This window comes from Takifugu rubripes, chromosome 10, assembly GCF_901000725.2.
Source record: "Takifugu rubripes chromosome 10, fTakRub1.2, whole genome shotgun sequence".
Classification (NCBI taxonomy): Eukaryota; Metazoa; Chordata; class Actinopteri; order Tetraodontiformes; family Tetraodontidae; genus Takifugu; species Takifugu rubripes.
The window spans coordinates 3,352,453-3,366,184 of NC_042294.1; the positions used below are offsets into that span (position 1 = coordinate 3,352,453).

At 41.4% G+C, this 13,732-nt stretch overlaps 1 protein-coding gene across 5 annotated transcripts in view; it reads left to right on the top strand.

Annotated features, from left to right (window-relative positions):
- Positions 1-1,455: 1,455 nt before the first annotated feature.
- Positions 1,456-13,732, top strand: part of dok6 (docking protein 6) — a 38,381-nt gene continuing 26,104 nt past the window's right edge. For 2 of the 5 annotated variants that reach the window (XM_029842557.1, XM_029842556.1), the window contains exon 1: positions 1,460-1,766. In XM_029842557.1, the coding sequence (XP_029698417.1) occupies positions 1,701-1,766 (66 nt within the window). In that variant the 5' untranslated portion in view covers positions 1,460-1,700. Of the gene's footprint in view, positions 1,767-13,732 lie in introns of all 5 variants that reach the window. The other 3 variants (XM_029842558.1, XM_029842555.1, XM_003977357.3) reach the window with 3 other exon arrangements.

The following is a 13,732-nucleotide window of genomic DNA, read 5'->3' on the forward strand; positions in this document are numbered from 1 at the left end:
ACCCTCCCCAGTGCTTCTCGAGGGAGGATATTTTAAACATAAATCTTGCAGACCAAATAGGACAGTCTTGTTGCCGGTTACACTGGATTAACTTCTTTATAGAGTATAATTTGTTTCCCAGTGCAGCCACATGAATTAATTCTTTTATATTTTCTGAATGAATGAGCATAATTGAAAGTATATTTGTTTATATAGCTATTTTACATAAGACATCTTGCTTTCCTTCATTTAATCACAAGTACTGACAGCCCCTCATATATGTATACCTGAGCCATCTGCTCCTGAATTCTTGGAACTTACTTTCAGCCATATCACATGTCATGTCTATCCAGATCATGATTATAGCTTTGGAAGGGATTTGCTCTGCATTCTTATTTTCAGATTTTATTACGCTCTATCTGCTGGATATGTACATTATACTACATCCAGTATGCGGTGGTTTGATGCTTTTCAGCGTCCATTATTTGATCTTGTAATAAGCAAGTTGCCGTTTCATTATTCACCAAATAGTGCATCCATTCTAGTCCACATTGCAACAACGACCGATGGCCAGGCAGTGCAATCAGCATCCAGGCCTGTGAAATGATGTAATTCACACATATGTAAACAGTCAACAGCATAACAAGCAGAGATTCAAAGATTAGCATGACCAAGGAAACCCTCAGCATTAGTGTCGACCTTCAAATGACACTTTGTTACACATCAATCCTTCACCAGTGGCTAGTGGTAATAACAAGTTTATTATACTCAAAAGCATATTTGGGCATGAATCAAGCATTATGACGGGAATTTAAAGCAATATGGGATAGGTTGTCTGACTGTATTTGAGCTGACAGGCAGCATAATCTCTTCTGAACCAGTGTGTATTGGAAGCAGATAATTTGCGCCACAAACCATACGGAGATACTCCTAGTGTGTGATGAGAGTTTATGCAAATTGTTGAAGACCGGCATGCTGTGAGCATCTGAGCAGCCACGTTCAGCAGCTCACCCTCTCACTCCACACAAAGAACATGCTGGAAGGGTTCAATCTGACTTTTGAAAACCGAAATTATATTTATATTAATTTAAAAAACCAACTCTACCTTCCGGAGAAATGTACTGTATCCAGTATGAATAAGGCTAACGCATCACAGTAATTCTTAATTCTTCTAAAACAAATTTAATACAAATTACATGATAACACATTGTTGCATAATTTTTGCTAATTTTTGCATTAAAAATGTCCGTCATTAAACTTCAAAGCATTTAGACTTCGGGAAAACATTATTAAAAACTAGAAAACAAAATCGCACTACAATCTCTATTTTTATGGTTCTTAAAATCCATGAATGAAAAACTTGCCCCCCTTCCCACACAGAGCTTGCCCCCCTTCCCACACAGAGCTTGCCCCCCCATCCCCATGAGATGGTGTCGTCCAGGAAGCGCTCTCCTCTTCCTCCTCTGCCGCCCCTCGGCTCCAGTGTATCAGCTGACGAATGGTATCTCCCTGCCCTCCCGGATGGATCGCTCCGCCGAAACCGGTCAGCCTGTGCGCCGATACAGGAGCAGGTCTAACCGCCGCCGCTCGCACTCTCTCCTGCCGGATACTACGGCGTCACACCCGCTTTCAAAAGCTGCCACCACACCGAGGCGATAAGAAGAGGTTGGTCTATTGAATTTTTTTCATCCCGGGCAGGAAGCTATCCGCTTCCCCCCACCATGGCTTCCAACTTCAACGACATAGTCAAACAGGGATACGTGAGGATACGGAGCAAGAAGCTGGGGGTGAGTACCGCTACTGTTGCACTTGCTGTGGCCGCAGAGGAGAGGGCGGAGGGGGAGCAGCAGGAGGAGGAAGAGCACTTCCAGTTGTTTTGGGGAGAGAGACGGGATTAAAATGAGGATTCTTCATTGCTCTGTTCGCAGATTCGAGTTTATCTCCCAACTTCGTTCCGGAAAACATTTCTGAAAGGTGGCAAAGTCGAGATTGGCTGATAGTCCCTGTCCTGTGGATGTAGTTGAAGTTGAATCCTCCGATTGCCTCCTCTTTTGCTCGGTTTCTTTCAGCTTAAACTTCAGCAAACTAATGCGCTTCGTAAGCAATCCGTGAAATAATCAAGGGAAGTTACCACATACTAATTTCACTCGGAAAAGGTCACTGATAATTGAGCACCACAGTTGGGCTCTATTTGTGATGGAAGTGCCTGTGGTACAAACCAGCATAAAGCTACTTTATCACTGTAAATATTATCTTCAGCCAATTGTCTTTATTGCATGATGAAATAATCCATCTGATTCTGTTCAATAGCCTCTCTTCAGCATCCTAAGAATGGATCTGGGTAAAGGATAAAGCAAGCCGGAAACAGGGGCTTTACAAGCTCAAACAGATATGAACGCTATATATTGAATTACCAGCGTCCCATTGTCTGACTCATAACGCCATCTGCTTTAGTTCGTACATCCATCTGATTATGCTAACGGAGCGGACGCATCCCTCCGGCCTGATGGAGTTTGATGATGGAGGCTAATTACGTCTCACATCGTCACCTGACTCCAGCAATGTGGCGCATGTCTTTGATCACTCTTTAGTAGTCACTGTCAAGTAAGAGGAACAGTTGCACCTCCATTGGGCAGCAAAACATCTGAGGTTTGAATGCATATGAACCTGCTTTTGTTGGCTATGTTTGTGTACCTCTGTTGTACACTCTTTGCTGGAGGGACAATGTTAATTTCTGCAGACATTATTGCAATCTGAGTAAGCACGTTGTTGGCCGTGTTTGAGGTATAAACGCCGCATCTCTGCCAGCTCCACATCTCGACTGTTCGTAGAGAAAATTATTTTGTGTCCTGATCGCCCACTCCGTCTACCCACCAGTTTTGCTGCGCTTTCTCATGGAAAAGCCATGCTGAGGTGGCCTCGCAGGGTTCCAGTGTGGACAGATAAAAAGTGTTTATCTCCCCAGGCTGCATTTCCTTATTCCAATCAAATTGTTGACATGAAATGACTAAATGGCTCACTAGCTCACCACTGTGGAATCATGTAACATGACACGTTTTGTTGTGCTTTGATGAAAGTCCAAATGGACCACCTTTATGGACAGCTAGATGTCCGCACAGAAGTGGAGGGTTTATTCTGCATCACTATTATTTTCATATGCTTCTGCTTCATTGATATGGAGAGCGAGATGCTGAGGTCAGAGGCCATCAACCTTTTTCTTAACTGTGATACAGCTGAAAATGTAACATGGCATCACTGAGCGGTCCATCAAGGGAACACAAAACATCAATTAGGCACTGTTTTGAGAGAAATAATATTTGATTTGCAGAATAATGCAATTAAAGTAACATTTTGATTTAATTACCTTTGAGATTGAAGTCATAAATTACTGCCAAAACCAAACCAAACAAATCTTTACATTTTACAAACTGTATTATTTAATCCAAGTGATGATACCATAATCATATCCATATTGTGAAACCTAATCGTGTTCCTCCTTAGGCAGAAGCATCAACATGCAATGCAGTCATAGACATATTATATTATTATTTGCTTTATCTTATTTTAGCTGTGTATGTGCTACACAGAGAAGAGGTACAGTGGGACCTCTACTTATGAATTTAATTTGTTCCAGAAGTTGCTTCGTAACCTGAAAATTACGTAAGTAGAGACGCGTTTTCCATGTAAATGCCCTAATCCATTCCAAGCCCCCAAAAATTCGGACATAATTTTTTTTATAAATCATAAAAATGCATCAAAACATGTAACAAATACATGTTAAAATTAGATTACCGCACAATAAATGTAGGAATTCAGTGCAAGGCTTCTCCAGGATCAAAATGAACTTTATTACAGGCTAATCTTACATTAGCCGTCATACCTGCACTATTTCTTACCACTTACCTCTTACTATTTATGTATATACTGTATATATGTCTTATTTTATTTTATTTATCTTATTCTAGTGTGGTCTGCTTTATGTTGAATGTCGCAGCGTCACACCATGACAAATTCCTAGTTTGTGTAATACTGTGTATTACATGAACAATGGCAATAAATCTGATTCTGATTCTGATTACTAGCAGCAAATGTTAACACTTGTGGTAACACCGCCATCTAATGGACAAACATACGAACACCCACAATAAATAAAAGTGAAACGAAGGCGACGCTGGGATACACACAAACTTCTACATATTGACGTCCCTCTAGCCAATGGGATGACAGGAAAATGCTAGGCGATAGCCAATGGCAGAGCAGCTACAAGCAAGTTTGTGTTCGCTAAACTCCGCGAGCTACGAGTAGCAGCAGTAGCATATTTTTGACCTTCGTATCCTGAAATTTCCTTTGTAACAAGAGGAAAAATTTTCCCGTTGAGACGCTTCATAACCTGAAAAATTCGCATGTAGAGACGTTCGTAAGTAGAGGCCCCACTGTATTTTGTTTTTCCTGCAATAGGTCCAATGACAAAGCGTGGGACTAACTATCAAGATCTCCCAGGTTTGTTCCCAGCAGGGTGGTCAAACTTGCGTGAACTCTTTCACCAAATAGTCTGTAATTGTTCTCAATGATCTGTTTACCGATTCGTCCAAAACGGGACTAAAATTGGCAAATGTTAACTATATAAACACAGCCTTGCAAAAAGTAAAAATGAACTAGGGAATTGCGACGGAAGTATAAGTGGCACCTTTATTGGAATGTTCTGATTGTTTTTGGTTAATTTATTCAATGCTGGCCTGTGAAACCACATCAAAATCAGCAGCCATTGCAGTTTCCCCAAAGCTGCAAAGAGCCTTTTTGCATATTTAGATTCTAAAATCAGTTCATGTGAATTTTAAAAAAAAATGGCGGGGAAAAGAATGATTTAATTAACAAATCGGGGGCTGATAAGCAAAGGTAATTGCAGTTTTTGTTAATGGACTAAATATTTCAATTTGGGGAAAAAGACGATGTGAGTCTGGTTCTGGTTGTTGGAGTAACATGGAGGAAGTCCAGAAAGGGCTGGAGATTCTTCATTCTCATGTGACTGCTTTTCATAAATGTTTTCAGTGCTTTAAAGGTCTCCTAAATATCACATATCAAGATATTGTATCAGGGTTGACCTTATAATGCTCCCACCTTGGTCTCCATTTTAATGCTTTCACTTTAAAAAAAAAAGAAAAAAAAAGGACCCTACATTATTTTTCATTAAAAGGCAGCATAGTCAGACGGTTCCCTTTATGCGACACACATTAAACCTCCAAAGGCTTCGGCAGGAGCTCATCAGCATCCGTCAGCCTGATTGGCTTGTTTCCAAAGCCCTTCATGTGTGAAGGTAGAGGCCAGGAGGTCAGAGCTGTGTTCTACCGAGTGGTCAGAATAACTGACCGGGTACTTTCTCTCTCTCCTCCCCAGTTGTTTTGCTCTACTGGCTCGAGAGGCAGCGATTTCCCACATTAGCCTTTTCCTTTGTGTCTTTGTCGACTGTGCTGTGGAAACAATGGCACAGTGTTCTTAAATACACAAGTAGTCTTTTTCTCCTCTCTTTTCTCACATTCCCCCTCCTCTCCCTCACCTTTCTTCCCATTCTCTCACCACCCACCCATCTCGCGTCTCATCTACACCCCCCATTTCACAGAGTTCCTCTCATTCCTCCTGTCTTTTTTATCTCCCCTCTTCTTTTTGTTCCCTCTATCTGTCCATTTCTCTCACATCACGCCCCTCTTTATCCCACCTTTCTCTCCTCTGCTGGTTCACAGACAGCCGAGAGATGGTACACAATAGCATTCTGTTCATCACCTCACTCTGCTCCCTCCATGACCCCAGCGGGCTTTCCCGGCGTGACGAGGCACACATACGTTTATTTGATTGTATTCACTCAGCCTATCATTAAATATTTTGGGCAGCCCGGCACCTTAGGTAAACAGTCTGCTACCAGAAAATGGTGCATGGAATTAATTATAATCCCCGGTATGTTTTTTTTACTACAGGAAGTTAAACTAAATGAGCACCAGAGCAAGAAACAAGACAAGCGTGACACAGATGCAACATATATAATATACATGTATAGCTGTTGAATATCCTCACCAGCTGTCGACTTCTCTCTAGAAAAACTGGTCAATTCAAGTGTGCAGTGAGTGAGTCAGACTGCCATTCAGTTTCTCCATTCACAAACATGTTTTGACACTTCAAAGGAGCCAAAGATCGGATGTCGGTCCAGAAGTAGATGTGTAATATTTTAAGAAATACAGTACCCTGCACATGCAGACTTCACCCATTTGATAAAAGGCAATTTCGATGACACCATCTGCAATGCTGTTCTAATTTAATTGCTATTTTGTGGAAAAAGCTCACAAAAACAGCCATTGTCTGTTTGCCCAGAGGCAATGGCGTGCCCGTGATGTTAGCAGCTGCTAATAAAATCGGAGGCTTTAGACACTAATATCCATCAATCTCCCACAGGACTGTCCAAGGCATCACACACAACCTCTTTTTTTAAGGAGACAGACACGACTGCAAATAAATAATGATGTTACGATTTTATACATTCCAGTCATATCAGTAGCCAATCCAATTTTCCCTGTTGCTCACTAATATTGCAACTCTGTTTGGTTCAGAAAATAAACTAGCTCACTAAGGATAGTTAGTAGTTTTCGTTTTTCAGCTGTACAGAACCCTGTGTTGCAGCCAAATATGTCTTGTTGAGACAAATGATTCTCTGAAGGTGTGTCGTCATTAAAGTGATGGCGATATTGACCTTATTAGCTCACATAACCACATTTCCACCTGTTGCTTTCAATATTGACTACATTCTGAACTCAGTAAGAGGTGAATCTCTGCAACCTTGAGCTTGAGTCCTTACATTGATGGAATGTAAATAAATAAAATAAAAAACACATTTGGGATTAGCAGATTCAAACCCGGAAAAAGGGTAAGATGGTTTACGTGGTGACAGTCTTGCAACTTTTTTCCAGCAATCACTCCATACTGTTCTTACACTATGCAAATGTCTGCAAAGACCTCCGAGTTCAGGTTGGTGCCCGATGAATGAGAAATGGTAACAGCCGAAGACCAACTGCACTTGTGTGCAGTTTGATCAATACCTCATTTTACTTGGGTAATTTGAAATTCATGTATATAACAGTTTTTTGCTCTGTTAGGAAAGAAATGAAGTATGTAAGTGTTGCAACTGGAAACATTTATTATTGATTTGTGTGTTGACAGAAAAGCTGCAGTTTTGATGGTTATTCAGTAAATTATAATAAATATGAGTTTGAGTCATCAGGTTTTGCATTGAGAGATGACTCAGGTAATTGCTTATGGATAAAGAATGAAGGTCTTTAAAATAGATAGTGGATGGATATTAAAGTTGCAATTTGCTGTTTCAGTTTCAAAATTGCTGATGCATGTAAAACATGTGAGGCTGCCCCACTTTAACAGAAGTTAACTTAATTTCTATTGAAAGTGAAAGCATAATTTCCCCCATTATGCTCCATTTTCTCCCTTCATTATGAATTCCTATTTACATTATCTTATCCATGAGCTGGGATAATTTTCTAAAAATATAACATTTTGGGATGCCTGCTGCTCCTCTCGTTTTGGAGGAGGCAACAATAAAAACATTAATTTTGCAATAAATAAATCAAGAGTGGGAACGAGCATATGCAATTTACCAGTGTAAGCTTTTGTTGATCTCAGTAAATCCATGTTTAAACAGCTCTTGCTGGAGAGCTCGCCAACAGCACGCCAACAAGGAGCTGCATGGAAATCCCCATTAATCAGTTGTCACATGCTTGTGCTCTAAATTATTTCTTTGTATCAGCCTTTAACAATCCACTATCGTTCACCCTCTAGTTTTAATCAGCTTCCAATATTAGACAAAACCCTGAAGACAAATCACCTGTTCTTATTGGTGCTGATGAATTGCATCACTAGTAGGATATAGAAACGACAATGCAGCAGCAGTTATTCATGGTGAAAAACGAGCTCCTACTATATCGGTACTTTTTTCCATAAATAAATCTTTGCCCATGAGCCCCTTCAGCATTTCAACTCATTGATTCTTGTTAATTATCAAGGAAACTGTGCATTGGGAACAGGGACAAATGTTATGAGGAGATGCCAGAAAGATACCTGGCTAATAAGGCCTTCAGATCAAAATACCAGAGCGGATTCTTCTCGCTGTTCCAACCTCTGATCTCTTCCTTTTGGTCTCTCTGCATCTTGGTCTGCATGTCTTGCGCCCAGCTGGCACCATCCACGAACAGCTTTCTGTCCCTACATTTTCCAGAGAGCTGCTTTTTAAAGTGCAAAGTTTTCTAATCCTGTCTGTGGAGAAGTCACAGTTGAGTAGAAGGGGGCTCTCTATTGATATTTAACAGGCTCATATATCCTGGCAACACGCCACATTTAAACAGAACAAAAACATGTCATCCACCCATCTTGTTTAATTTATTTGTCTTTCAGGAAATTGGATTTAGTCTTTAATGGTCCAAAGCTAATGCATATTTGAGGTCAAAGGTCAAGAATCATTGGTGATGAATATATGACTTTCTTTATATTTTGGGGTTTTTCTGAATTTCTTGATGCAGTTCAATTAAGAAAATCTGGACCAAAGGTATACTGACCTTTGGTTTAAATCATTCTACTAATAGCAATGGTGTGGTCATCTGATTGGCATATTTTAACTACTGCACAGGTTTCAGCATTGACAACCCTCTTAGGTACTGTATACATAGCTGCATTCCACACATAGGCTGGGGACTCGCCTGTACAACACCAGGGTGAATCCACCAAAGCTCCATGAGCACTTGTGCTTCTTGCTCCTCCTCTCACCTTCTTGTCCTCATTAATCAAAAGACAAGCCCCCCTGGCCTCTACTCAGCCAAAACTGAGATTAAATTGCAGGAGTTTTACAGTCCTACATGATTCTGAAACCTGTTCACATTACTCACAGACCCAAACCCCCAACAGTTTGAAATTCATTTGAGTACTGGTATTTTACTCGCCAGAAGGAATACCATTGGAATTGATGGTGGAGACAAAGAGACCAATTTGGGAGTAGAAGAGAAACCTGTTCCACGTGCCCCTCTTTACCCCCAAAGAACTGCTAGAATTCTGGATTCTGAAGCTACCACAGCTCAGAAGACGGAACGCTGACGTTATCACCAGGTAATGTTGAGTCTTAATCTAAATTTTAAAAAACTTCCAAATTTAGTTTGGAGTGAAGGAGGAAAGGTACAAAAGCTCTAAGAAGCTGAGTGGAGCTGGTAGATCGAGACATTTGCACCCCGACAAGCCCCTTTAAAGTCTTGAAAACAAACAGTGCAATTTTAAGATCAATCCTGAAATTGACTGGAAGCCAGTGCAGGGTGGTGAGTGTAGGCGAGCAGCAGCGTTTTAGCGCCGAGAGAGTTTATCTAATCCCACATACAGAGAATCACATCAGTCAAGCCTGTATGCTTCTCAAGCATGTTTACCTTTTTTCAGGTCTTTGAAAGAATGATGCGGCTTCACTTCAGTGAACAGCTAAAGCTGATAAAAAAACACCTTTGATGACTAACCTATTCTGTCGATCAAATTTAAAACCACTGTCAAACGTGACATCAAGATTTTTGAGAAAACTGCAGCACTTAGTGGCAAGCAGACAAAAGAAGCAGCCTTATTTAGTGCTTTTAAATTACCGTACTAAACTTCAAATAGTTGAATTCGACCAAGTCCATTCTTCAAGGGATCTCAAATCCAGAGAAAATTAAAATGCACTCGAAGTATCTCGCACTGAGTGCAGAGAAGTTTAGTGGCCCTAAGCTATGAAAAGATCCATCAAGACTGGCTCCGCTGTGTAAGTGGGAAGTCGCTGAAGGCTGGGCTTCATTATCCATCTGCATCTGGGTATTCTTACAGTTCACCGCCTGAGTCGCTCATGTTAGGGGACTCAGCTCTGGAGGCTGCAGCCTAGCTGGGAGTACCGTATTTTCACGACTATAAGGCGCACCTAAAACACTGAGATTTTCTCAAAAATCGACGGTGCACCTTATAATATGGTGTGCCTTGTGTGTGGACTAAGTTCCAAAATCTGCTGTGTGCCTTTAGTGGGTGCGCTACGGTAAACGCTCCGCCCATAGATTAGCGGCACACCCATGCGTAAGGACCCCCTATAATGGCACCAGTCAAGCAACACGCATATGAGGCTTACTTTAAACTGCAGGCCATCGAATATGCGGCTGAAAATGGCAATCGAGCATCTGCAAGACATTTTAATGTAAATGAGTCCATGGTCAGAAAGTGGAGAAAACAAGAAAGTGAACTGCGCCAAGTAAGAAAGACGAAGCTGAGTTTCCGCGAGAACAAAGCAAGGTGGCCCAAGCTGGAAGACCGAGTAGAACAGTTGGTTGTGGAAGAGCGAACAACTGGAAGGGGCATCTCTACTGTCACCATTTGACAAAAGGCTAAAGCGATTGCTGAAGAAATGGACATTGAGCACTTCCAAGGAGGTCCGTCTTGGTGTTTTCGCTTTATGAGGATGCGGCATGTCTCCATACGCACAAGGACAACTTTTGCGCAGCGGCTGCCCGCGGATTACCAGGAGAGGGTGGCCATCTTCCGCACCTACTGACAGTCAAACAAGGCCATTTCATCACATGGCACTAATTGTCAGGGCTCATTCTGAAAACTTTGACCTTGGAGTCTAGTGCAAATCCAAAATGTCAGCCCTTTGTGTGCGTTTGGAGATGAGTTCAAGCGCTCACCTCCCTACTATTGAAAGACTTCCTCTGAGTGTGTAATGAGCTCTTTTCTGTTACTGGTCCAGCTTGACAACATGAGGAGTTCCTCCTGATTTCAGAAATGTATTCTTCTATATTCCATGCCTGCAAATCTGCCTGCTGTTAACATTTGCACTATATCATAATAATTGAATAACCTCAAAGGCTAAAACTAATCTGATTCCTTTTCTATTAAAAAGATTGGATATCCTCCAAGAATTAGTATTCAGGGAATGAATTTTGGATAAGCTCTGCCACAGGAAGTGGAGCACAGGTTGGGTGCCTGGGCGGTGCCTTGCTTAAAAGGATAATTTGTCCATGATAGAGAGAGCAATGTTTTTTTTAGATCATCATAAAACGGTTAAACACACAGGGCTATTTTTCACGATCTTGAAGTGAATCGTAACGGGGTAATATGGCGAGCTTTTGATTCATCGTGAATCTCAGGTTTGAGACCAGACATCCTTTCCATGCACTTCTGTTCCCAGTTATTTGCTCACATTTCATTTCAGAGAAAAGACTGTTGAGCCAAGTGATAATTGTATTCCTCTGTGATTCCATGCTGTGAGACATGGTGACTCCAGATCGTGACCAACTTATTTCACGAGCGTGTTGTCTGGGAGGAAATCAAACAAAAAAGTGTGACCAGCTTCACAGGTAGCACAGGTTCCCACAATTCCCCTGCTCCGTGCAATAAGCACAAATCTCTGCTTTTTGGTTGAGACAGAATATTTGTTGTTGACACAGTCTGGCGGTTTCTCTGCTAACTGTATCAGAGAAGCAGCCTGAACATCACTAAGCAAGTACCTCTTTAGAATTAATCCACTTGCTGTGTGTGTGTGTGTGTGTGTGGGTGGTTTAGGAGAGGGGGGACTGTAGATTACTGTTTTAAGAGCCTCTGATGAAATTCAAATAAATGCTGGTACAAAGCCTCATGGAAAACAGAGTTTTGTAATTATTTTGCTGGAGCAGAGCGAGCTACACCCAATTTTATTTTACACAGTCCTAATTGATGTGATAATCAAGTGGTCAGCCGATAGTAGTCAAGTTGTTTGATTGGTGTAATCAGATCATTGGGCTTCTTTCATCTCTTTTCCTTAGATTCCCCTTCAAATGAGCTGCCACACTGGGTTTCTGTGAATATTCCTCTCACCTTTTTAGCCCAGATGCTATTTTAGGTTGTTGCGACTGCTACAAGGCTCAGCACAACCATATTGGAGTGAGAAAGACTTTTCTGAGATCTTCTGCTCAACTCAAATGCATTTACCAGTACTTGGAAACCTCTATGGATTTAGCCAGTTTAACATTTAGGCTGAATAGAGTAAACAGCACACAGGACAACTCATTTTGGTCATAGAAGGAAAATAACACTGCTCAGTCTTGTTGCTCTCAGTGGGTCCCAGTATTTGACCATAGTCAAATCTTTTTTATTACCCGAGAGACTCGGCCTTGTAGAAGGATTAAATATAAATTGTTTCACAAGTGTGTCCATGTGTATCTGCGTGTGAGGATACTGGAAGGATTGCAGCCTTAAACTGGGGCATAAAGCAATTTGGAATGCAGATAATGGTTAAAAAAGGGAACCAGCAAGGAAATTTATGACTTTGAACCAAATTGCTCATCAAATAAATGTTTTATGCATGCATGCAAGGCCATTGCTGCCTTGTACAGTGACACATAATCAATAGTGCATAAACATTTCGACCATAATGGCACCAGTAAAGCTACTAACAAAGAGAAAATCTTAATGTTAACTCACATCTGTGAGCAAACCTCAGGGTTGCTTTACACATCCAGAATAATTTAGCTGCCATCGATAGGTATGGTAACTTTTTGATGACATTTTCCTCCTCTAGACCTCTCATTTCCTCTTTGTATCAGTGAAGTAGAAACCTTTTTTGGTTCCAACCGCAAAAAGGTCATATGACTGCACTCTTCCTGTTTAAAGGCACAAATGTCAATATGCAGCTTTAAGCTACATGAACATGTCAGGATTGGTTCACAATAGGGACACTTGGCCCTAAAACTCTGGTTCATTTGTTCACAGTGACCACAAATGTGCTGGTTTAAACATCGGGCATGAACCTGCTCGCTAAGTTGGCCTGATTCGTGTCATGTAATGTTATCTCCAGGCAGATAGGCTGGAGATCACGTGCCCAAACACAGGAGTGTGCTGCCTCTGCAGAAGTCGGCATCAAGCGTCCCTTTAATTCTTCTCATTCTCTAGAACCTATCATTGGTCTGGCGCAGATCCTTGAGGGAAGTCCTCAGCACTGATGCCATGCATTATAAAGAGTATTTGTCAACAATGATGGGTTTGACTGCTATAACCCTTTCTTGAAGAAAGTTCTCTCTCTTTTGCCCTTTTATTATTGTTTCTTACTTTTGTTTTCCTTCCTCTGGAAGCCAGGTGTGTATATGTTGCTCTCTGTTTTGTAGTCTTTTAATATTTAAATATATTCAATTTTTTTCCTATATTTGGAATGGCAAGGAATGAGATGGAGGCTGTTGTCCATCAGAATTCCTGCCACATTGTGACTGAAGTTAATAATTTTCTATAATATAGTAGGGGGAAAGGCAGTGAGGAATCTGGATTGGAGAGGAAGTGCGTAGGCTTGGGGGGTGACAGCGCATATTGCTGCTGAGGTAGCATGGCATTACACATGAGGATTAGGAATGGCCCAGATAGAGTACCGGTAATCTATGATTAACTGGGGCGCGGCTGGCTTGCCACCCTGAAAACAGCTGTAGTCGGTTCGTCGGTTATTGTATGGGTGTGCAAAGTTTTAGTGGTGGGGGTAAACAGATGAGCGATGCATTCATTCAGACAGGACAGCCAACAGAGCGGTGGTACGACATCAGCGGACTTTTCTGGTCATTTGTCCGACACTTATTAAAATGCTGAAACGGCCATTGAAGGGTTTGCGGTGGGGTTGTGACCTGTGCAGTGATTTCTGCCATGATTGTTGTAACAATTATCCAACCGGATAACAAATCAAATTATAGAGACA